Raw genomic sequence first — 21,475 nt, 5'->3', positions numbered from 1 at the left:
CAGCTTTTGTGGCCCGCCAAGATGTTAAAAAGCTTCCCAAGAACTCCATCGTTACAATCGGTCCCAATTGGGCAGGTCCCAACAAACTTCGTCGTCGTTTTAGCGATGCATCAGTATCCTCCGCTTCATCTGGAATCACTATAGTGGAGGTGCCAGCGCCAGAACCGATGCTGGATATGCTACAAGCCCAAGCACCCGGGACGTACAAAGTCACCATCAAGGAAGCGAAGGTCGTTGGTACGGAGCCAAAGGCGGCCGTCAAGTACACCCTCTTCCCAATGGAATACAACGAGCATATGGCGACGAAGGAGTATCTGTCGTTTCTACTGAAGACATATCCTCTCCCGTCGATTTCAGGGGCACAATGGTACATCAAGATACGCTTTGGGTTCTTCTCGGTATACCGACGACTGTTCGCCATGGTCATGCTGGCGAACCTCATCCCTCTCTTCGTCATGGTCGCACGGGCGTCATACACAGCGGGTGGTCTCCGGTTACCTCGTTTCACGTATGGACAGGCGACTACTGCAGTCGGTGCGAACTTGCTGGTATCGGTAATGATGCGAAACGACCATGTCGTGAACTGCATGTTCACCATGGCACTTTCGCTTCCACATTGGGTTCCGCTCGCCATTCGGACGCGTGCAGCGAAGGTCTACAGCTATGGTGGCATTCACAGTGCTTGTGGAGTTGCGGCATTCTTCTGGTACATCTTCTTTGCCGTCCTGGTCATCACGCAGTTTCGAGGTGAAGGGTCAGACGAAGATGCACTCGCCATCACCACTGCGCTGATGCTGATGCTGTTCATCTTCCTCATCGTCCTGGCCCACCCCTGGATCCGGTCACGCTTGCACGATGTATGGGAGCTCAGCCATCGGTTCGCAGGTTGGACATCGATTGGCATCGTGTGGGCTCAAATATTCATCATTGCCAATGCAGAGACGAAGAGAGCGTATCCAGGCAGTCACCTCTCCCACTTTGGCACTGCGTTGGCGAAGACGCCAGCCTCCTGGTTCCTCATGATCACGCTCATGATCATCTATCCCTGGATTCACCTGCGGCGGCGGTCGTTCGAAGCAGAGCAGCTGTCAAGCCATGCTATTCGACTCAAGTTCAATTATCGGAAGGTCAGTATTTCCTGGTACGCGCGTACCAACATAGCATTAACACTTCGTGTTAGGTCCCTATAGGAGCTGCAGTCAGAATTTCTGATTCGCCCCTGACCCAGACACACGCCTTCGCCGTGATCCCTAACCCTGACGGCTCCAGGGGCTACTCGGTAATCATCTCGAATGCCGGCGACTGGACCAAGAAGTTCATCAACGATCCGAAGCGACCCAACAAGCTCTGGATGAAAGGCTTGCCAACCCTCGGGGTTGTTCACATCTCTTCGCTCTTCAAGCCTGTAGTAGTGGTCGCTACTGGCTCAGGAATCGGACCATGCCTATCCTTCTTGCAAATGCATCGCAGATGGCCTGTTCGAATCGTATGGTCTGCTCGCTTCCCTGAGGTCACGTATGGGACGTCGGTGGTGGCATCTATGTTGGAAAGTGACAAGGACGCCATCATCATCGACACGAAGAAGACGGGAACTCCAGATCTTGCGGGAATTGTCTATGCTAGCTATAGAGTTCGTTCTCATCGCCGTTTAGCGCTTGATCACATACTGACGAAATTCTAGGAAATCGGCGCCGAGGCCGTGGTCATCATCAGCAACCAGAAAGTCACAGAAAAGGTTGTGTATACGCTCGAGACGAGAGGTGTCCCTGCCTTTGGTGCAATCTTCGATTCATAATACCAAGCATCAACAATCAACGAACGGCATAATGAAATCGTACGTGAACCTAGCCTCCTCGCTCTGCTCAAAGTGGAATAGTCATCCCTATTACTCGAAAACTGTCTGAGCGGCTCAGAGGTCGAACAGAAGCGTAGTCGACTTGAAGAGATCCGAGAAGCGACAATTCCGTGCGTTCCACTTTTACGAACGCCTCGACCTCTCCCTCAAACTCCTCTCCGTCGAACTTCTCCCTTGCGTCTCCAGCGCCTCAATATAACTCGTGATCATCCCCATCCTCGCCTGAACCCCCTCGCCCCTCGACACAACCTCCATCTTCACCCTCCCCCGACTGCGCATATGCATCTCCAAGACCAGCGTATTCACCAACGATGTCATCTCCCGCTCCGGCGGATGGATCTTCACCCCGGTCCTGCTCCCATGCTCCCACCGCACCTGCTCGACGCCCTCGTCCGGCGTCGGAAGCGTCAAGTCGAACGTCACCCGCGAGATGCTTGTGACGGGTAAGGTCTTCCAATTGTCCCGCCAGGCTTTCGCTAGGGTGTCGATGTTTAAGTATTCATAGTCAGTTAGTCCGCAACGGCGGCCCTCGGAGTCTTTGGCGTAGCGCGAGTTGTGGTCGCGGCATTGTTGGAGGACTTCGGAGTGGGCTAGAGGGGCGAAGAGGATGATGTTGAGGTTGTGTTCGAGGGAGGGGTCTTCATCTGCCAGGCGCTGAAGTTGCGTGGGGGAGTCGATGGGGTGGTCTTTTGTTGGCATGTTTAGATGGGGTATTGTTGCTGTTGTTGTTTTGGTTGTCAGAAGTTGAAGAGCTATTGTTTGTGACTTGTGAAATGTGCTTAGTATATAGCTTTACCTATGCTGTCGATCAGACCTTTTGCACTTGCAAGAGCTTTGGCAGGCAGCAGGATCACGCATCATGTGGCATGCGGCATATACTCCGCGGACTTCAATGAAGGTATTGGGTCAGGGTGTTTGACCGATGGCGCTATGAAAAGACCAAGAAATGAGAGAGTCGGAGACGATGTCGAGCAACAACTTTTTAGGTGAGCATTTTGGGTCATGGTTATTAATACCGTCTCCTAACTTCGTTGTCGAACCTGTCGACACAGTATTTCATAGCAGTATCTTGGCCCGATCGATACTGCAACTTTCTAGCCCAAAGCCTGCTCGTTCGCCGGAGGAAACTTGAGAGTGAAGTCACACTCAGACACAGCCTAGCACAACATTCAGCGAGATATCCTGGCAGACTTCTCACACCCTGCACATCACTTACCGCCTTCAAGTTGTTCTCATTCAACTGAATCCCATTCATAATCTCCGTCTTCAACATGTCAAAGGTGGGCTTGTCGGTGGCGTAGGTACCAGTCAAACCATTCACTTGGTTCTTCTCCGTCTGTTGTGCGGTTTCGTACCTATCCAACAAGAACATGACAAAGTCAGTTTCCCCAATCTTTCGAACACATCTCCGGAGGTGTTAGAACGTACTGCGCAAGACCAGGAATCGCCGGATTCCCAGGCGGAGCAATCTGCTGGTTGAACAGGCGAAGATTCATACCCTCTTGGATATCAGATTGCAGCATTCCCTTGGCGAGATAGAAATCGGGAGTGGGACCACTCGGGTGTGCTTGTTCGACTTGTTCGGTTTTCAAAGTGCCATTGTATTCGGAATATTGGCCTTGGATGTTGAGGTGGATTCCTGTTGCGAGGGCGACTTCGGCTTGGCTGCAGGGACGCTTCCAGCCAAAGTTGCTGTTGGGGAGGGAGATGGCTGATGCTGCTGTGGTGAGCAGCGCGAGGCTGGAGATGATGGTGGACTTCATGGTGCGGATAGAGGATACCAGATGAATGTTTCAATCAAAAAGAGATGCAGGAACCAACGACTCACCCCCCTCCAAGAGCGACACACCCACTATATGAACGATCCGCAAACAAGCAACCCCCAGCCATTTGGCAAGTCCCGTTGACGTGCTTCCATTGCAACAACAGATCATCGCCCATCTGCCTCAGAAAGACGGACAAGCTTCTTGCAAAGCTTCACCAAAAGACAAATAAGCTCACTAGTGGAGGTATAAAACGGCCAGCTCACGACGTTTTGGGATGGTTTGGGGCTTTGGGTGACGTAGAGCTCGACGATCTGGCACAATCCGAGGTCGCGTACCTGGAGCTCGTCGAAAGCAACTGTTTGGAATAGCTGGCGTGAACACCTCCACGGCGGGACACGAGTTCTCACAGCCGGTGCGGTCGCTCTTGTTCCGTCCTTATTATAACGATTTGGGGAGTTTTCGAGCGTCTACAACAGACTGCGCTACAAACACCGACCACTGCCAAACTCAGCATCGGACTGTTAGAATCACTGAAATGTTGGTAATCGTACCTTGCAAAGACGATCGCTTTGTGCCTCTTTTACACTACGCTGTCACTCCTGAGTCCTGAACAGCATCTCGCCGTGTCCATGCCAAAAGAATCCACCATGCAGTGCCCTGCAAACGGCATGCCAGACTATCAATCCTTCATACAGTTCGTTTTTGCCGTCAATCCCTGGGTATGGATTCGTGTCACATCAAGGCCGAACACCAGACTCCCGCTTCCCATCACGTCACCTAGTACGCTCTCTGCTGTCCGACAGTCATGCCCTGAACCGACTGCGTCGTGAAGCCTCCCTGTGCTGCCTGCTGCGAGCGCGCGTTGAGTTCCGCAAACCAGGGATGCGCAAGAGCCTGCTGAGCGCTGCACCTCATCTCAGGACGCAGCTGAAGAAGCTGGCCCAGGAGCTGGAGGCCAACCGAGTCGACTTGTGGGAGGTAAGCACGTAGTTCCTGAGTCGCATAGACTGGCCAGGTCTGCTTGTACTCCGGGAAGCTGCTGATGCCGGGCCAGCTGCGTTCGGAGGGAGTGCCCATGAGGCGGAAGATCTTGAGCAGTTGGTCTTCGTTGGTAGTACCAGGGAAGAGTGGCCGACCCGTGAACATCTCCGCCATGATGCAGCCCGCGCTCCAGATGTCGATGCTAGTGTTATAGGTTCGGCTGCCGAGCAAGACGTCAGGTGCACGGTACCAGAGTGTGACCACTTCGTTGGAGAAGGTGTTGACAGGAATACCGAAAGCGCGTGCGAGACCAAAATCTCCGAGCTTCAGCTGGCCTTGGGCGTTGATGAGCAGGTTCTGTGGCTTCAGATCGCGATGCAGCACGCGGTTCTCGTGACAGAAGGCGATGCCGCGCAGGAGCTGCCACATGAAGCTCTTGATAGTCGCAGCATCGAGCGCACCACGCTGTCCGCCATTTGGGTTTTGGTAGCTGTCCATGTACTTCTTCAAGTCCTTGTCCATGTATTCGAACACCAGCATGAGCTTGTTCTCGGTATGGATCACATCGTAGAGGCTCACAATGTTCTCGTGCTTCAGCTCTTTCATGAGGGAGATCTCGCGGATGGCGGTGCTCGGGGTGCCCTCTTCGCTATCGAGGTGGATTTCCTTCAGCGCGACGAACTGGCCGGTCTGGCCGTTGCGGCCCTTGAAGACGGTGGCATATGTGCCCTCGCCCAGCTTCTCCAGCTGCTGGAAGCTGGAAGGGTGGCGCCTGTCCATCGAGTCGACCTTTTGTCCTCCACCCAAGCTCCTGACCGAGATGTTGCTGTCGGTTCGGTTTCCAGTCGTGAGGGTTCCCACGTGGGTCGGTTGCAGTCTGCGCTGCGGCGGGGGCTTGTGGGTGTATCTCGGGTCCCAGAGGGTGGCTCTCGCGGTGGTGAGCTGGCTGGCGACGGTCAAAGGCGACGACGCTTTGCTCGTGTCGCGCGACGCTGGTAGGCGGGAGTGGGAGGAGGAGTCGGAGGAGGCCAGGATTGAAGATTGCGGGTGGGTTTATTATTGTGAGTCCAGCCTGGAGTGATGGAGTGATCTGCAAGTCGAGGAGAGTTCGATTGGCTGGGAGCTGCGTTTGCGGGGCGACCAGGCGTTTAAAGATTCATTCGACGATTTCTGCAAGGGACACGTCAAAGGAACGATTGGTCATGTGCGGCCTGCAGTGCGCCTTGAGTTTCTTGACAGCTCCTGTTCGACGGCGCGTACGAGCGACGGCAGCGCCTACCGCATGACTCCCAATGATGGTTTGGGCCGGCCGGCAAGTCCGAGCCAGGAAAGTCTCACTGGGATTCCAGGGCCAACACCGCGTCAAACCAACACATCTTCAATACCAATGTCGAACGCGGGGAGCGCCGAATCACGAGTGTGAGAGCTGCAGAGATGAAAGATATCAATTCAGTGGGACACTAGCGCTTCCAACATGGCGGCCGCTCTCACCTCGCCTCGTACAGAGGAGTCCATCCCAACTTCCAGGAAGGGAGACTACGAGAGCACGCAAGTGAATGAAATAGGTCGAACCAATCACATATGCGTCTCAGACTCGTGACCGCACGTTCTTTGATGTCGCATGGCAATGGACGGCACCTCCATCCGCTTCTCAGGAACGAGACCCTGGCCGATACCAAGTGAAGAAGAGATCGACGGTCTGGGGACGCCTCTCTCAGGTCCTCCACCTTGACGTAGTCACTGATTGTGCAGCTGCTCAGTACACGACATTGTTTCGTTCTTCGACTCGCTTTCGTCTGCTTCACTGCCAAACATAACAGGATGGCGGCAGTCTTACTCTTAACTCTTGCCTGTCTTGCTTGCCTGAGCCATGCGCAGGCTGCAAGCAATTACTCTCAATATGTGAACCTTTTCCTTGGGACTACCAATGGTGGAAACATGTTCCCAGGTGTCTGCGCAGCACCTCATGCTATGGTCAAATTGGGGCCGGACGTGGAGTCGGGCACTACAGATGCATACTCTGGCTACCTTCCCAGTGGACAAGTCTGGGGCTTCTCAATGATGCACGAAAGTGGCACTGGTGGTGCTCCCAAGTACGGAGTGCGTATTACTATCGAGTGCGCCGGCCGAAAATACTGACCTTGCATGCAGGTCGTCAACCAAATGCCAGTCAAAGGCAATGTCTCTAACCCGCTCGTCGACCTAGGCCAGAACAGAAGTGCGCCTGACACAGCTCAAGTTGGGTACTACAAGTCTTCCTTATCGAATGCTATCGACATCGAAGTCTCAGCCACCGACCACGCTGGCTTGTATCAATATACCTTGCCCAGCGGCCAAAACTCGATCGTAGTGGATGTATCCCATGTGCTGCCATCTTTTAGAGGGCTAGGATGGGGCCAGGGTTATGCTGGTGGTGCTTTTCAACTGCAAAGCAACGGCTCTTACCAGGGTCACGGAATCTACAACAATGGCTGGAACTTGGCTCCGGACTGGACGATCTACTTCTGCGGCCACTTCGACCAGGCGCCAACTAGCCAGAAGACTTTCACGGGCAATGGCACTACCTTGGCTTCGTACGGTAATGGCTCATCGACCCAGGGCACATATAGGCAAGGAGGAGTGTTCACATTCGACAAAACGAAGGTCACAAGTCGAGTTGGAATCTCGTTCATCTCCACGACCAAAGCATGCCAGAATGTTCAGTCAGAGGTTCCCAAGGGAACAACACTCGAAAGCCTCACCTCACAAGCACAAACGCGTTGGACAAACGACGTCTTTGCGAAAGTGCAGACCGATGAGACTAACACGACCGTACTCACACAGCTTTACTCTTATCTATACGGCATGAACTTGCTCCCCTCGAATCGTACCGGGGAGAACCCAGGCTGGCAATCTAATGAGCCGTATTACGATGACTTCTTTACCTTTTGGGACTTGTTCAGATGTTCGACGTCGCTTTGGCAGGTCATTCTGCCTACGGCTTATGAGGAGATCATCAGGTCGCTCATCGATACGTGGAGACATAATGGCTTGTAAGTGAGCTCGTGCGTTGTGAATTGGATGTCTGCTAATTATGTCTGTCGCTGCAATAGTATGCCGGACGCTAGATCCTCCAATTACAACGGAAGAACTCAAGGAGGTTCAAACGCCGATAATGTCCTTGCTGATGCCTATGTCAAGGGTGTTCGAGGCAAGGTGAACTGGCAAGATGGCTATGCTGCCATGAGGACCGATGCTGAAGTTGTTCCACCGAACAGTAAGTACATTACGCTGGTACAGATATAGATCTAATAATTCCTTGTCAGACCACGATCCTATCGCGCCTGACTCTTCGACGAAAGAAGGCCGTGGTGCATTGCCAGACTGGAAGAGCTATGGTTATATCACACCAAACTTCACGCGAGCTGTCTCCCGAGCAGTTGAGTACTCTGTGAACGACTTCAGCCTGACGCAGGTCGCCAAAGGCTTGGGCTATCGCGGCGACTATCAGAAATACATCAAGCGCTCTCAAAATTGGCGAAATCATTGGAATCCCAAGCAATCCTCATTGAACTTCACAGGATTCGTTGTGCCACGGTATGGAAACGGCACGTTCGACTATCCCTACGATCCCGAGCAATGTGGCGGTTGCTACTGGGGCGACCCATACTACGAAGACCTGCCGTGGTCGTACTCGTTCAACGCCCAACACGACATGGCACATCTCATCTCTCTCGCGGGCGGACAAGACACCTTCGTCAGCCGCCTGGAGAAGTTCTTCGAGCCGGGCGTATACAGCGGCAACGGCGCATACGGTAACACGCTCTTCAACCCCGGCAACGAACCTGCTTTCAACACGCCATACCTCTTCAACTTCGTCGGCAGGCAAGACCTCTCCGTGAAATACTCTCGGCATGCCGCCTTGGCATACTACAACGCTGGAACCGGAGGGATTCCAGGAAACTCAGACGCCGGGGCCATGCAGACGTGGATTCTGTGGAACATGATCGGACTGTAAGAAATTGCCTAGATCTTGGGGTTTTCTCTGGGGAAAAAGAGGGTATGCTGACCACGCCGTGTGCGACAACTAGGTATCCGATGACCGGTCAGACGACGTTCTTGATAGGCTCGCCGTTTTTCCGACGTCTTAGCATTGATCTCGGCGGTGGGAAGAAACTTGTCGTCACTTCGAGGGGTGGGGATCGGTCTTCGGCGCCGTATGTGCAAAGTTTGAGGGTAAATGGGAGGAAATGGAATCGCAGTTGGGTTACGTGGGATGAAGTGTTTAAGAGTGGCGGGAGGTTGGATTTTGTGCTCGGAGCTGAACAGACGAGGTGGGCTACGGGAGCGCCTCCGCCAAGTCCTGCGTCGAGTGAGAGGAATGATCACTGGGGGTGGTAGAGACGGAGGCTGCACTGTGGAAAAGTCAGCGCCCTCATATCTGCCCTCAAGAGTTGATAGCATCGATAAAGATCAGCCTCTGGCCGTCTCAATTACCCTGCCCAAACGAATCCGACGAGGTGTCTCACGCGTTCAATCCTTGGTGTTTGGGTTGGCACGTTGCGGCCAAGAAGATGCCATGTGCGGGACGCCACTCGCGCTAGTCCAGACGCTAATTCAGACGCTAGAGATTACGAGGCCTAATCCGGCTCTAGCGGTGTGCGAATAGTGCAGGTGGTTGAGAAGGATGACTAGCGCAATCAGAAGCTTGGGTTTGCTGCTGTTTTCGCGAAAGAAATGGGGCACGGCCAAGCGAGAACATCGTGTGAGAGAGATGGTGATTGGTGCCCAGCCGAAGGCAGAAAGAACGCAAGGCCATGCGAAGGCGAAGGCGAGCGCGCGCGAATTTCATCCCCAGCACCTTTCTTGGATCGAGACTCTGGAACCCGCCGAAGACGACGGCGTCACGCAAGCTGCTCAGCCCTGGCACATGGCTCTCTAGTTCTCACAGTCGCCCGTCTTTCTTATTGACGAAGACAGCCTTCCCCGGTAGGTCACGCTCGTGCTCTTTGTCTCTCTCTCCCTCTCTCCCCCCTCCTCACCCCAGGTTTCATCGACACCCTTGTTCGGCTGCTTGGCGGCACGAGGCATGTGCTTGTTCCGTATCTAGATAGCTCTTACGCCTCCCGCGCCGACTGCACTTCTTTCTCGTCTTGTCAGCGCCTCCTTCTTCCTTTCTGCGACCTGTCTCCTTGGGCGGCGACAAGATTGATCTTTCAGCATGGCGTCCATCACGGCCACGGTGACGGAGGTCGTCAATCAGACTGTTACCCGGACAGTGGCTTCGGCTTCGGCGACGAGCACCATGAGGGCAACTCCCCAGGGCGGCGTTCTGGAGGGTGCGAATCCTACTCACTGGGATTCAAAGGTTGGTCTACCGAGACCATAAGAAAGACTCTGCCACTGACCACGACTTAGAACCCCATTGTCCTCTTCATCATCCAAGCCGGTATCATCATCATCTTCTGCCGTCTCCTCCACTGGCCTCTATCCAAAATTCGACAACCACGAGTCATCGCCGAAGTGATTGGAGGTATCTTGCTTGGCCCCTCAGTCTTCGGACGCATACCGGGCTTCACCGATGCCATCTTCCCAACCGCATCGATTCCCAGCCTCAACCTCGTGGCGAACTTGGGACTGGTCCTCTTCTTATTCTTGGTGGGCCTCGAAGTGGATCTTAGATTCTTCTTTGCGAACTGGAAAGTTGCGTTGAGCGTGGGTGCCGCTGGCATGGCGTTGCCCTTTGGGTTGGGCTGTGCGATTGCTTGGGGTCTGTACAATGAGTTCAGGAACGAGCCTGGGACTGTGCCTATTGAGTTTGGGACGTACATGCTCTTTATTGGTATTGCAATGGCTATCACGGTATGTGTGCATGACCTCCTGAAATGAGGAGCTTGGCTGACACCTTTCTAGGCTTTCCCCGTCCTGTGTCGTATTCTGACGGAACTGAAACTGCTCAACACCCCCGTTGGTGTCATCACACTCTCCGCTGGCGTTTCCAACGACGTTGTTGGCTGGATTCTGCTCGCGTTGTGTGTGGCACTGGTCAACGCTGGAAGCGGACTGACAGCTCTCTGGGTTCTACTAGTCACTATCGGATACGGGCTGTTCCTCTTTTTCGCCGTGAGGCCCGTTTTCATGTGGTACCTGCGCAAAAGTCGAGCTCTACAAGACGGCCCATCTCAAAGCGCAGTGGTCATTACACTCCTCATCGCGTTGGTATCTTCGTTCTTCACCGCTGTGGTTGGTGTGCATGCGATCTTTGGAGCTTTCATGGCTGGTCTGATCTGTCCACACGAAGGAGGTTTTGCCATCAAACTCACTGAGAAGATCGAGGATCTGATCACGGCGCTGTTTCTGCCGCTCTATTTCGCACTCTCTGGACTCTCAACCAACATTGGACTGCTGGACAACGGAATTACTTGGGCCTACGTTATTGGAGTCATTGCAATTGCGTTCATCGCAAAATTCATTGGCGGAACATTTGGAGCGAAGATTAACGGCTTGGTCTGGAGGGAATCATTCACCATCGGAGCACTTATGTCCTGCAAGGGTCTTGTCGAGCTGATCGTCTTGAACATCGGATTGCAAGCTAAGATCTTGAGCATCCGGACATTCACGATCTTCGTGGTCATGGCACTGGTCACAACCTTCGCGACAACACCTCTCGTGCAAGCTCTCTACCCCGAATGGTATCAGCGAAAACTGGAAGCCTGGAAACGAGGAGAGATCGACTGGGAGACTGGCAAGCCAATCACGGACGAAGCGACCGATCTCGACAGCATCGCGCTGCAGAAGTCTGAATTTGCTAAGATCAGAAACTTACTTGTGTATTTGCGACTCGACAATATGCCCACTCTGCTGGCGTTCGTGTCACTTCTGGGCGACAAGTCTACGAAACCGACTGCGAGGCATCATCCATCCAAAGATCAGCACGAAGACGAGACGCCTGATTTGTCAACGCAGAGGAAGGTCGCTGTCCACGGTGTCCGCCTCGTGGAGCTGACAGATCGTGGCTCGGCGGTCATGAAAGTATCGGAAGTCGACGAATACTCCGCCTTCGATCCAGTTCTGAACGCCTTCCGCGTGCTTGGGCAGCTGTTCAATCTCTCAGTTTCTGGCGAGGTGGCTGTTCTGCCGGAATCCGGCTTTGCTGACACACTCGTCGACAAGGCAGTGGAAGAGTCATCCGATCTCCTGTTGATCCCTTGGAGCGAGACCGGCACCCTATCAGAGCAGCAGACCGTCTCAAACGACAACGTCAAGCACAAGCTCTCGAGCGACCAGTACAATGCATTCGTCCAGAAGGCATTGGACTCCACGCAGTGCAATACTGCCGTTTTCATCAACAAGGGCTTCAGCGGCTCTCTCAAAGCAAGACCGGCCTTGTCACGCACCCTGAGTAGCTTCAGCGTACGCAGTGGGCGCGACCATCCGACAACGCTCCTGAACGTGGATCGAAGTCATCACATCTTCATGCCATTCTTCGGCCTCGGCTTGGATGATCGTGTAGCCCTTCGCCTCGTGCTGCAACTGGCAGAGAACCCAGAAGTCACCGCCACGATCGTACACTACGAATCCGACGACGCCATCGGCAACGCACCGCCACAAGAACTTACTTTGGACAAAAAAGATGAGACATCAGATAGCAAGAAACCCCAACTACGCACCGCGGGATCCACCGCCTCCAGCGGCAACGAGCACGCCACGTTCTTCTCTGCCATGCAGAAATCCCTCCCAGAGGAACTGGCTTCTAGGGTGGTCTTCGATACCGTCCACACGTCCAATGCACTCGACGACGCGTTGGGTCGAGCACAGGTAGAAGTCGCACAGAATCCCAGGAACGGCGGAGACGTTGTCGTCGTCGGGCGTCATATCGGTCATTTCAAGAAGACGTGGCAGAGCTCGAATTGCCTGGGTGCGTCTGCGGAGACTTTCGCGGACAGTGGCATCAGGGCCAGTATTCTTGTTGTTCAGGCGAGGGGGAGCAGCGTGGAATAGTAGAGCGTGTTTTGGTATGTGTGACGAGTTATGATATCCCATATAGGTAGTAGTGATGCCGGGCGGAAGGTCGCGGACTGCCGCAGAGTTCGGGCGGTCTAATGACTAGGTAGACTTGAATGTAGTGACGAGAGATATGATCATTACGACCATTCGATTTCGGTGCTACCTCCCTATCACCACTAGTCACATCTTCCGTCCAGGCTAAAATCGTTAGCACAAGCTTTCCGAGACACTCTTCACATGCAAAAGCTACAGGTACTACTACTTTACCACCCAGCATTTACCCATCCGGGCCTCCGTCATCACGAAGCCCCCTTCGCTTGCAGCAGGCAGGGGCAGGCAGGCTGAAGAAAGGGAATCGGCAGTGCAACGTACTGCACTCTGGCGAGGTTGCCGCGAGATGGCATGGGGTAGACATGGATCTTTTATGCGGGGCAATCATGGGGCTCCGTGGATGGAGGGATGGATGATGATCGGACCGGAGAGATAGGGAGCCTCATGACGTTCTGTTTCGCGATGCGAGGGCCTTTTTCTTTCGAAGTGGTGTCTATACATACATCTACGGTACTGTTGTACTTTCTGTACGCGAGCTGAAATGATGATGAAGGGGTGAGTGAGATTAGAAGGGCATGAGCAGATGACGCCTCCTCTGTCTAGCATGCTTCATTCTCTCTCAAGGTGGATGGAGGCCAGGCCCCGAAATCGTGGAACCGATCGAGCAGGCCGCAGGATCTCCTTTGCTTTGTCTGCACAGCTGCACATGAGGAAGAGAGCTGCCGTGCCACTTCTGCACAGCTGCGAGCTACTAAGGAGTAGGCTTCGGGGTGGAGCCAATTGGCGGGCGGCGGTCGAGTTCCTGAGAAGACGCAAGGCATGTGATGATGCCCAGTGGATGTAGGTGCGGCTGGTTTGGGGAGATGCGCTCCTTTGGCGGTGGTAGTGTAGAGTTGTTGTGTGTCGTTTTCGGCAGAGGGGCTTCTGCCGTTGTCGGCTCTTCGTTGTAGCTCGTCACGCGGCGTGGAAACTAATTCTAGTGCTGCTGCCAGTGGAGACCAGCGCATGACCTATGGCGGTCAGCCTATGACTGCTCTGGAGCATTGAATCTGCCGTCAGGTGCTGGCCGGCCATGCTATCATCGTCGTTGTCGTGGCTGTCGTCCTGCCGCCTGAATTGTTGTGGCTCCCATCCGTTGCTCAACAACATCGAAAACATTCCGCATCGACACCGCACCCCCGAACCCCGACGCCCCAGCATGTCTTTCATGTGAAAGGCCGAGACTTTGACGTCTGTCCTACGTATGGCCCACCGAGGGGCCTTCAATTCCAGGCGCGAACAATGTCGAGCCTCACACGACGCGGCGATGGTGGGAAAAAAGAGCAGGGCGATGAGTTGTGGAACAAGATCGCACAAGTCACGCTGTGTCCACAGTATACCACGGAATCGACCAAACCCGCCAATGCGGTCGATATTGCGAACGATGTCCTCGGCAGGGCATACAATTTGAAGCGTACCTGGAGCGGTCAGGGCAAAGCCGCAGCCGTGCAAGAGCAAGAAATCCGCACACGTATGAAAGATGCGAAAAGTTATGACGAGTGGAGGACCGCCGCTGAGAAGTTGGACATTCTCTTGGGCAAGACGAATTGGAAGTTTGTCGAAGAGTCGAACGATTGCGATATGGTGCTGCTCAGGAGACGGCTGGACAATCTCAAGGATGCTATCAACCAAGGCGACATGGAGGAAATGGTGCACTTGATCCGGACGTCACTTAAGAGAGACCTGGGAGGCATGTGTCATGTTCATCTCTATCAGCATTGCAATGTTGGCACGAAACATTTGATTGAGGAGTATACGGATGTCGTCAAGTACACTATCGAGGAAATTTGCAAGTACTGTGAATCTGCGGATCTGGCGACGGTCGACAGGTACCTATCGATGTTGAGATTGGCACGACAGTCTTTTGGCAAAAGCGCATTGATGCTGTCGGGTGGTGGGACTCTGGGAATGTGCCACATTGGTGTCGTCAAAGCGCTGCTGCAAGAGAACCTACTACCGAAAGTCGTTTGTGGCTCATCTGCTGGAAGCATCGTTGGCGCTGTTCTGTGCACGCAGAAAGGTAGAGCCATTCTGGACAAACTGGACGAATTGTGCAATGGCAACCTCAACGTCTTTCAAGCGCCGGATGAGATTCAAGGTATCGCAGGCATGGCGGCCAATATCCTCAAAGGCGAACCGGCTTTCGACATTGCGAACCTTTGCCGCGTGATGCGGACGCTTCTTGGGGACATGACATTCAAGGAGGCATACAACATGACTGGCATGATCTTGAACATTCACGTTTCGACTCGCGATAAACTCCATCTTCCTCGGTTGCTAAACTATCAGACTGCGCCGAATGTTGTCATCTGGAGCGCAGTGGCATCTTCATGCGCATTGCCATTAGTTTTCAGGCCACCAGGACTCAAGCAGAAAAACCCGGATACCCAGCAATTAGAATCGGTACATGGAGACCATCGCTGGATCGATGGGTCTATCGAAGGCGACGTTCCGTCTCAGATCCTGGAACGTCTGTTCAACATCAACAACTTCATTGCATCGCAAGTGAACCCGCACGTGTCGAGGTTCCTACCGCAGGAAGGAGAAGCTGCTAGTATGTTGCGAAAGGCTATGCTCATTACAAGATCAAACTCCATCTTCCTGCTTGATGGGATCATGGACCGTGGATACGATGCGTTCCCCATCAAAGCCGCTCACGCCGTGCTCAGCCAGAAGTACGATGGCAATGTGACCATCCTGCCCGATATCTCCTGGGTCAACTTCACAAAGATTCTTGCAAATCCAAGTCACGAATTCATGGAGCAAGCAACGCGCGTGGGCGAGAGAGCATCTTGGCCTAAGATCAGCCGTATCAAGATCTCAGTCGATATCGAGCTTGCCCTCGATCGAGGCATTAAGGACATCCAAGCCATTCAAGTTGGACAGCAACCGAATAGCGTCAAGTCAAGGAGAAATGTGTCGTCCACGAGATCAGAGCGTGGGCTCGGGGTTTGGCGGAGTAGAAGCTCTGGACCTGGAGGCGTTGGACTTACTCCCATCCCTCGTCTGCAACGAGGTAGAGCGAACATATCAGCCCACCGCCCGGTCAAGTCTATGGTCGAGCCATTCACCACGCCGCCTCCACAGGCCGTCGCGGCTCTCCAAGCCCCTGAACAGATACAATCTTCATCAGACGAGACGATCTCCGGCCACTCATCGCCAAACACTTCGTACGACGATGATGACATGGAGGACGACGACACCGACGACGACGACGAAACCATCCGTCTCGCAGAAGAGCACGAACGGATGAGGATCTTCAGATCGCAGCCCGCGTCGCCCAGTATCTCGAAGAAAACTTTCTGGGGAATCGATTCGGCTGGACATGCAACGCCTCCTTCTCCTGAGGGCAAGAGGGCTTGGAGTAGTTTGCACATGTCGAATGTCGCCGATGACTTTACGTTGGAGCGGAATAAGAAGCGTCGACAGGAAGGGTGATGGAAGAGCGAGCGAGCGAGCGAGTTTCATTGGGTTGCAAAAGCGATGTACAGTTTTGACGAGCTATCGAGGTTGGCGTTTAAAGAGCTGGGAGCGTTTTTGAAAGATACCCATGGGTAAAGGGAAGGAGGACTATAGATCACCGACAGTGTTATTTGGGGATAGCGATTCGGCGTGATTGATACGGTGGTGGACAGACTGGAAACGTAGTCGAATAGAGACACTATCTCATATGTATATACACCAACCGACAGAAGCATAATGATCACCCAAAAACCATTCGAATACTTCAACTCGTCCCCCAACCCTCTAGATTGACGACAATCGGCTCCTTGCCACTCCTCACAATCGCCCAGACGACGTCCTCGTCAGAATCGTTAACTTCCTGATGCTCAGCATAAGCCGGAATCAACGCATAACTATCACCACATCAAATCAGCACCCACCCACCCCCATCCTCATATCAACGAAGAAAAAAGAAAAGCAAAAGCATACTCCCCCGGCATCAACTCCACCCTCTTCCTCCCGCCCTCACTCACAATCGCGCCGTGCCCGGCATGCGCAAACACAATCGTGTTCTCCTCGCCGTGGTGGTGGACCGCGGAGGCGGTGTGGGGTTTCGCGATCATGCGCGAGGCGCAGATGTTGGAGCAGGCGTTGACGAGGGCCTTTTGCCGGATCATGCCGGTGGTTTGGTTGCCGGAGGTGGAGAGGGCGGTGCTGGGGGTGTGGAGGATGGGGTGTTGGGGGTTGGTGGGGGGCATTTTCTGGGGCGTGGTTGGGGGAGGTGGAGGTTGAGCGGTCGCGAGTCTTGGGTTGTGTTGTGGTTTGAAGATTGGTTATGATGTAGTTGTGGGTTGAAGATTGATTATGATGTAGTTGTTGATGATGAGAGGTACGGATAGAAGGAACCTACTGTAGTACCTAGCTGCGAAGCTCTAGACTCCAGAGATGTGGCTTGAACTTTGAAAGTAGAAGTTGTTTGAGAGCATCATGAAGATACTACTCTTCTCTTTGTGTATTCGTTCTTGATTCATGAAATCCAGACCAGTGCATCATAACGTCTCGATTGCGAATGGATAATTTTTGAACACTCACGTTCACCTACCTTGATCCACTCCCTTCCGACAGGCCGCCTAGTATCTCTCCAGCTTTTGCCACCTGTTGGATGAAGTCTGAAACCAGCTCGATGCACGACTTTTGGAATGCCACTCCAGAACCCCAAGCTCTTGATGTAGGACTCTGCTGCCTTCATGTCGTCCACGGAGCAGCAGAAGTCGGTCTTCGAGGAGAAGTTGATGTGTATCTCGCGAAACAGTTTACAGAGATTTCTATGAATGTTCGCGTTCGCCGGGTGTTCTTTTCTGGTGAGCTGGAGGGACGGTGTATGTGCGCGAACATATCGTTGGGCGCGTTTTTCGCGGCGAGGAGACGCGTTCTTCGGGGTGGGAAGGCGTGTTTCGGAGCGAGATTGATGCTGCTTCAAAGAAGTCGAGTATGACCGCCTTTTGGCCTACATTTTCGAAGATGGAGAGATTGACTTTCCGCTGGCAGGAACATCAAATGCTATTGAATGCGGAGGCCCTCGTGCTTGTACGAATGCAGCAGTGCGCCCGATCAAATGGCCGGTGGTGTTCACAGGACCAATGTCGGCCAGGACGAGAAAGTTCGGCATGTGACTGAAAGCGATGACGAACAGGCCGAGGCATCTGCGCCGAATCCAGCGAATCAGCATCGCGCTTTCCCCGTCTTACACCTCCGGGCTTGTCACTTGACCGCCGCCATGCGGCTCGCAGACATCACTGCAGTTCCGGGTCGTGGTCGATTTGACGCAGATGGCTCGGCTGGAGTGCGTCTTTCACATGCCAAAAGCCCGTATTTGCGTTTCCCCCGGCATAATAAGCTAAGGTCAAGTCTGACATTCTTCTCCCTTTTGTTTCGCTCTCCCCGTCGCTGCGTTCCCCGCGCTCTTTGTCTACTCTCCCACAACGACAACTATCTCTTTTCTTGTTATTCACTGTCACCAGTAACACACACCATGTCCAAGGTGTTCAAGGCCGAGGAGGTCGCGGCTCACAAGAAGCCCGACGACCTCTACATCATCGTCGACCAAGATGTCTACGATCTTACACAGTTCCAGGATGAGCATCCCGGAGGCAAGAAGAGTGCGTGAACTGATCAGTGAGAGATGAAGAAGCATGTGTAGCTGACGGTATCAAAGTCCTCCAGAGGGTTGCCGGCAAGGACGCGAGCAAGCAGTTTTGGAAATACCACAACGAGAGCATCCTCAAGAAGTACCAGAGCAAGCTGCAAGTCGGATCTCTAGACAGCAAGCCGCAGCCTGCCGCGCCAACCCCTCCGCCATCACCACCGGCCAAGCAAGAGAAGGAGAAGGTTGTCCCACAGGCCGAGTCTGGCGTTGTGGCCGCCGTTCCAGGCCCCGATGCAGAGGAAGAGGCAGAGGCAATGGATCAGTTCGGCGACATGGTCCCATACGCAGACCCATCCTGGTACCAAACTTACCACACTCCATACTTCAACCAATCCCACGCAGATCTCCGAGCCGAAGTACGACAGTGGGTTGAGGACGAGATTATGCCAAACGTTACGGAGTGGGACGAGGCCAAGAAGGTGCCAGACAGCATCTACAAGCAGATGGGTGAGCGTGGATACCTCGCCGGTCTCATGGGTCTGCATAAGTGGCCCACGCACCTCACAAACCACGCCGTCAAGTCTGTGCCAGCCGAGAAGTGGGATCTCTTCCATGAGATGCTGCTTACTGACGAGCTGTCCCGTGCCGGATCCGGTGGTTTCGTGTGGAATGTCATCGGAGGTTTTGGTATTGGTGGCCCACCAGTCGTGAAGCACGGCAAGAAGGAGTTGATTGACCGCATCATGCCTGGCATTCTCAACGGTGACAAGCGCATCTGTTTGGCCATCACTGAGCCAGACGCTGGATCTGATGTGGCCAACTTGACTTGCGAGGCCAAGCTTACCGAGGATGGCAAGCACTACATTGTCAACGGTGAGAAGAAGTGGATCACCAACGGTATTTGGTAAGTGTTGAAATGCCGCCATAATTGTCCAGAAACTAACGATGTCCAGGTGCGACTACTTCACGACCGCCGTGCGAACGGGTGGCGAGGGCATGAACGGTGTCTCCGTCCTGCTCATCGAGCGCGAACACGAGGGTGTCAGCACTCGCCGCATGGACTGCCAGGGTGTCTGGAGCTCCGGCACAACCTATGTCACCTTCGAAGACGTCAAGGTCCCAGTCGAGAACCTGATCGGCAAGGAGAACCAGGGATTCAAGGTCATCATGACCAACTTCAACCACGAGCGTATCGGCATCATCATCCAGTGCATCCGATTCAGCCGTGTCTGCTACGAGGAGAGCATGAAGTACGCCCACAAGAGACGCACTTTCGGCCAGAAACTCATCAACCACCCCGTCATCCGTCTGAAGCTCGCACACATGGCCCGCCAGATCGAAGCATCATACTCATGGATGGAGTCCCTCATCTATCAGGCCCAGAAGATGAACGAGCACGAGGCGATGTTGAAGCTCGGTGGCGCCATTGCCGGTCTCAAGGCCCAATCCACCACGACTTTCGAATTCTGCGCGAGAGAAGCATCCCAGATCTTCGGTGGTCTCAGCTACAGCAGAGGTGGCCAGGGTGCCAAGATCGAGCGCTTGTACAGAGACGTTCGTGCATACGCCATTCCAGGTGGAAGTGAAGAGATTATGCTCGACTTGAGCATCCGACAAGCATTGAGGGTGCACCAGGTACTCGGCATGAAGCTCTGAGGCGGTGGCAAGATAGAAGCAGCAGCAACATGCATGGGAAGCGGAGTCGGGCATAGCAGCCGGTGTGTGGTGCGATCAGTCTTTTGGCGGCACATGTGACCTATATCATCCCACATTCTTGTATACAGCCGAGGTGGAAAGAAGCTAGGAGCTTTGAGATCTACATCGATATTCGACATTCAAAGTTTTCTCTTTGTGTTGAAGAAGACTTCCTTCGAAGATATGCATTTCTAGTAGATCGGCCGTCTAAGTTCGTTGACATTCTCCCATGCGTCTAGCATACGGTCATAGCACATCGCGAGACATGCGACAGGTATCTCCAATTTCAGCCTTTTGAGAAGCATCCATTCATTCATCCATCCCTCACATCACACTTCCCCTGCGTGGGAAGTTGACACCTTCTGTTGCTGAAGCGTCACAGAACCAGCTGACTTTCTCCCCGGCCCCACGGTTGACCAACCCACTAGGAAGATTCCCTCCCTGCTCCGTCTCAAAAATCTTCTTCAAGATATCCTTCTTCCCACCTCCCGTCGCGACGAATCCGATCTTCGCCGCGTGCAGCACGACCGGCAGACTGAGCGTGATGCGCTTCGGCGGCGGCTTGGGCGAGTCGCTGATGGAGAGCACCCAGGCGTCTTGTTCTCTCAGCAACGGGTGATCCGGGAAGAGCGAGCAGGTATGTCCGTCAGGCCCGCAGCCGAGCAAGAGCAGATCAAAGAGCGGGAGTTTGACCGAGTCGCGCGCGGCGAAGATGGACACCAGCGTCTTCTCGTACTGATCCGCGCATTCCTTCGGGTCGTCGAGGTACTGCTCATCGATCGGGTAGACCTTCGGCTGGCCGAGTTCCTGCGGGATCCTATCAAGCAGGTCCTGCTTCACCAGGTTGTGGTTCGAGTCCTCGTGGTCGAGCGGCACGCAGCGCTCGTCGGCGTAAAAGACCTCCCATTTGCTGAATTCCGGCGTGTCGTCTTTGCTGCCGTTGGAGGGCGCGAGGAGGGCTTTGGCGAGGGTTTTGGGGAGGGAGCCGCCGGAGACGGCGACGCGGAAGACGCCGTGGCGAGCGAGGGCTTCGTTTTGCTGCTCGAGGACGTATTTGCGCAGGTTGGGCGCGAGGTCTTTGTCGACGTCTTGGAAGGAGTAGAGGTTTGGTGGGCCGCCCATGGTTGTGGTTGGGTTCCGCGCAGGCAGTAGTAGAAGGAGTAGGAAGAGAAGTAGATGGGTGGCAAGAGATATCGTCACGGTAACCTTTTCGTCCTTCTCACCTCAAACTTCACGCAGCGTCGGCAGTGGTAGTGTGAAACAGCTAGTTGAAGATCACTCACGCACTTATCAATTGCTGATTGACGTAGAGAGGTGTTCAAAAAAGGCTCCACACCACGTTTCTGTGGACTTCTGTGACCGATGCGGGGTGCTCTTCGCTTCAATTCGCCTCGAGCTTGTCCTACGCCCTGCTCGTTTTCCGCGAGAGCCGCATGTGGAAAACGATGCAGGCGTGAGGGAGAGAGAGGTTCGCATCCCGTTACGAAACATCACCGACGGCATCGACTTTCG

General features: G+C 53.9%; 10 protein-coding genes across 10 annotated transcripts; 5 read left to right on the top strand and 5 right to left on the bottom strand.

Annotated features, from left to right (window-relative positions):
* Positions 1-419: 419 nt before the first annotated feature.
* On the top strand, positions 420-1,795 carry M409DRAFT_69547 (uncharacterized protein; the record flags this gene model as incomplete). The annotated part of the gene is made up of 3 exons (XM_033818345.1): positions 420-1,127; positions 1,181-1,630; positions 1,682-1,795. The coding sequence occupies 3 exons, from the start codon at positions 420-422 to the stop codon at positions 1,793-1,795; spliced, it is 1,272 nt and encodes a 423-aa protein (XP_033662628.1).
* A 183-nt stretch (positions 1,796-1,978) lies between these two features.
* On the bottom strand, positions 1,979-2,554 carry M409DRAFT_27795 (uncharacterized protein; the record flags this gene model as incomplete). The annotated part of the gene is made up of 1 exon (XM_033808731.1): positions 1,979-2,554. One exon carries the CDS (start codon positions 2,552-2,554, stop codon positions 1,979-1,981), a length of 576 nt encoding a protein of 191 aa, XP_033662627.1.
* A 395-nt stretch (positions 2,555-2,949) lies between these two features.
* Positions 2,950-3,618, bottom strand: M409DRAFT_27794 (uncharacterized protein; the record flags this gene model as incomplete). Its single annotated transcript, XM_033808730.1, has 3 exons — positions 2,950-3,012; positions 3,072-3,210; positions 3,284-3,618. 3 exons carry the CDS (start codon positions 3,616-3,618, stop codon positions 2,950-2,952), a joined length of 537 nt encoding a protein of 178 aa, XP_033662626.1.
* Positions 3,619-4,398: 780 nt separating this feature from the next.
* On the bottom strand, positions 4,399-5,382 carry M409DRAFT_69546 (uncharacterized protein; the record flags this gene model as incomplete). The annotated part of the gene is made up of 1 exon (XM_033818344.1): positions 4,399-5,382. One exon carries the CDS (start codon positions 5,380-5,382, stop codon positions 4,399-4,401), a length of 984 nt encoding a protein of 327 aa, XP_033662625.1.
* A 1,041-nt stretch (positions 5,383-6,423) lies between these two features.
* Positions 6,424-8,982, top strand: M409DRAFT_58814 (glycoside hydrolase family 92 protein; the record flags this gene model as incomplete). Its single annotated transcript, XM_033814007.1, has 5 exons — positions 6,424-6,702; positions 6,754-7,634; positions 7,695-7,858; positions 7,908-8,595; positions 8,673-8,982. The coding sequence occupies 5 exons, from the start codon at positions 6,424-6,426 to the stop codon at positions 8,980-8,982; spliced, it is 2,322 nt and encodes a 773-aa protein (XP_033662624.1).
* An 820-nt stretch (positions 8,983-9,802) lies between these two features.
* On the top strand, positions 9,803-12,582 carry M409DRAFT_27791 (uncharacterized protein; the record flags this gene model as incomplete). The annotated part of the gene is made up of 3 exons (XM_033808729.1): positions 9,803-9,949; positions 10,000-10,443; positions 10,495-12,582. The coding sequence occupies 3 exons, from the start codon at positions 9,803-9,805 to the stop codon at positions 12,580-12,582; spliced, it is 2,679 nt and encodes an 892-aa protein (XP_033662623.1).
* Positions 12,583-13,920: 1,338 nt separating this feature from the next.
* M409DRAFT_27790 (uncharacterized protein) lies at positions 13,921-16,116 on the top strand (the record flags this gene model as incomplete). Its single annotated transcript, XM_033808728.1, has 1 exon — positions 13,921-16,116. The coding sequence occupies one exon, from the start codon at positions 13,921-13,923 to the stop codon at positions 16,114-16,116; it is 2,196 nt and encodes a 731-aa protein (XP_033662622.1).
* Positions 16,117-16,405: 289 nt separating this feature from the next.
* On the bottom strand, positions 16,406-16,880 carry M409DRAFT_27789 (uncharacterized protein; the record flags this gene model as incomplete). The annotated part of the gene is made up of 2 exons (XM_033808727.1): positions 16,406-16,535; positions 16,612-16,880. The coding sequence occupies 2 exons, from the start codon at positions 16,878-16,880 to the stop codon at positions 16,406-16,408; spliced, it is 399 nt and encodes a 132-aa protein (XP_033662621.1).
* Positions 16,881-18,154: 1,274 nt separating this feature from the next.
* On the top strand, positions 18,155-19,924 carry M409DRAFT_69542 (uncharacterized protein; the record flags this gene model as incomplete). Its single annotated transcript, XM_033818343.1, has 3 exons — positions 18,155-18,281; positions 18,338-19,172; positions 19,222-19,924. The coding sequence occupies 3 exons, from the start codon at positions 18,155-18,157 to the stop codon at positions 19,922-19,924; spliced, it is 1,665 nt and encodes a 554-aa protein (XP_033662620.1).
* Positions 19,925-20,287: 363 nt separating this feature from the next.
* On the bottom strand, positions 20,288-21,085 carry M409DRAFT_27787 (uncharacterized protein; the record flags this gene model as incomplete). Its single annotated transcript, XM_033808726.1, has 1 exon — positions 20,288-21,085. The coding sequence occupies one exon, from the start codon at positions 21,083-21,085 to the stop codon at positions 20,288-20,290; it is 798 nt and encodes a 265-aa protein (XP_033662619.1).
* Positions 21,086-21,475: the final 390 nt, after the last annotated feature.

This window comes from Zasmidium cellare (assembly GCF_010093935.1).
Source record: "Zasmidium cellare ATCC 36951 unplaced genomic scaffold M409scaffold_39, whole genome shotgun sequence".
In the NCBI taxonomy this organism is placed as follows: Eukaryota; Fungi; Ascomycota; class Dothideomycetes; order Mycosphaerellales; family Mycosphaerellaceae; genus Zasmidium; species Zasmidium cellare.
This window is presented reverse-complemented; position numbering and strand designations above follow the sequence as displayed.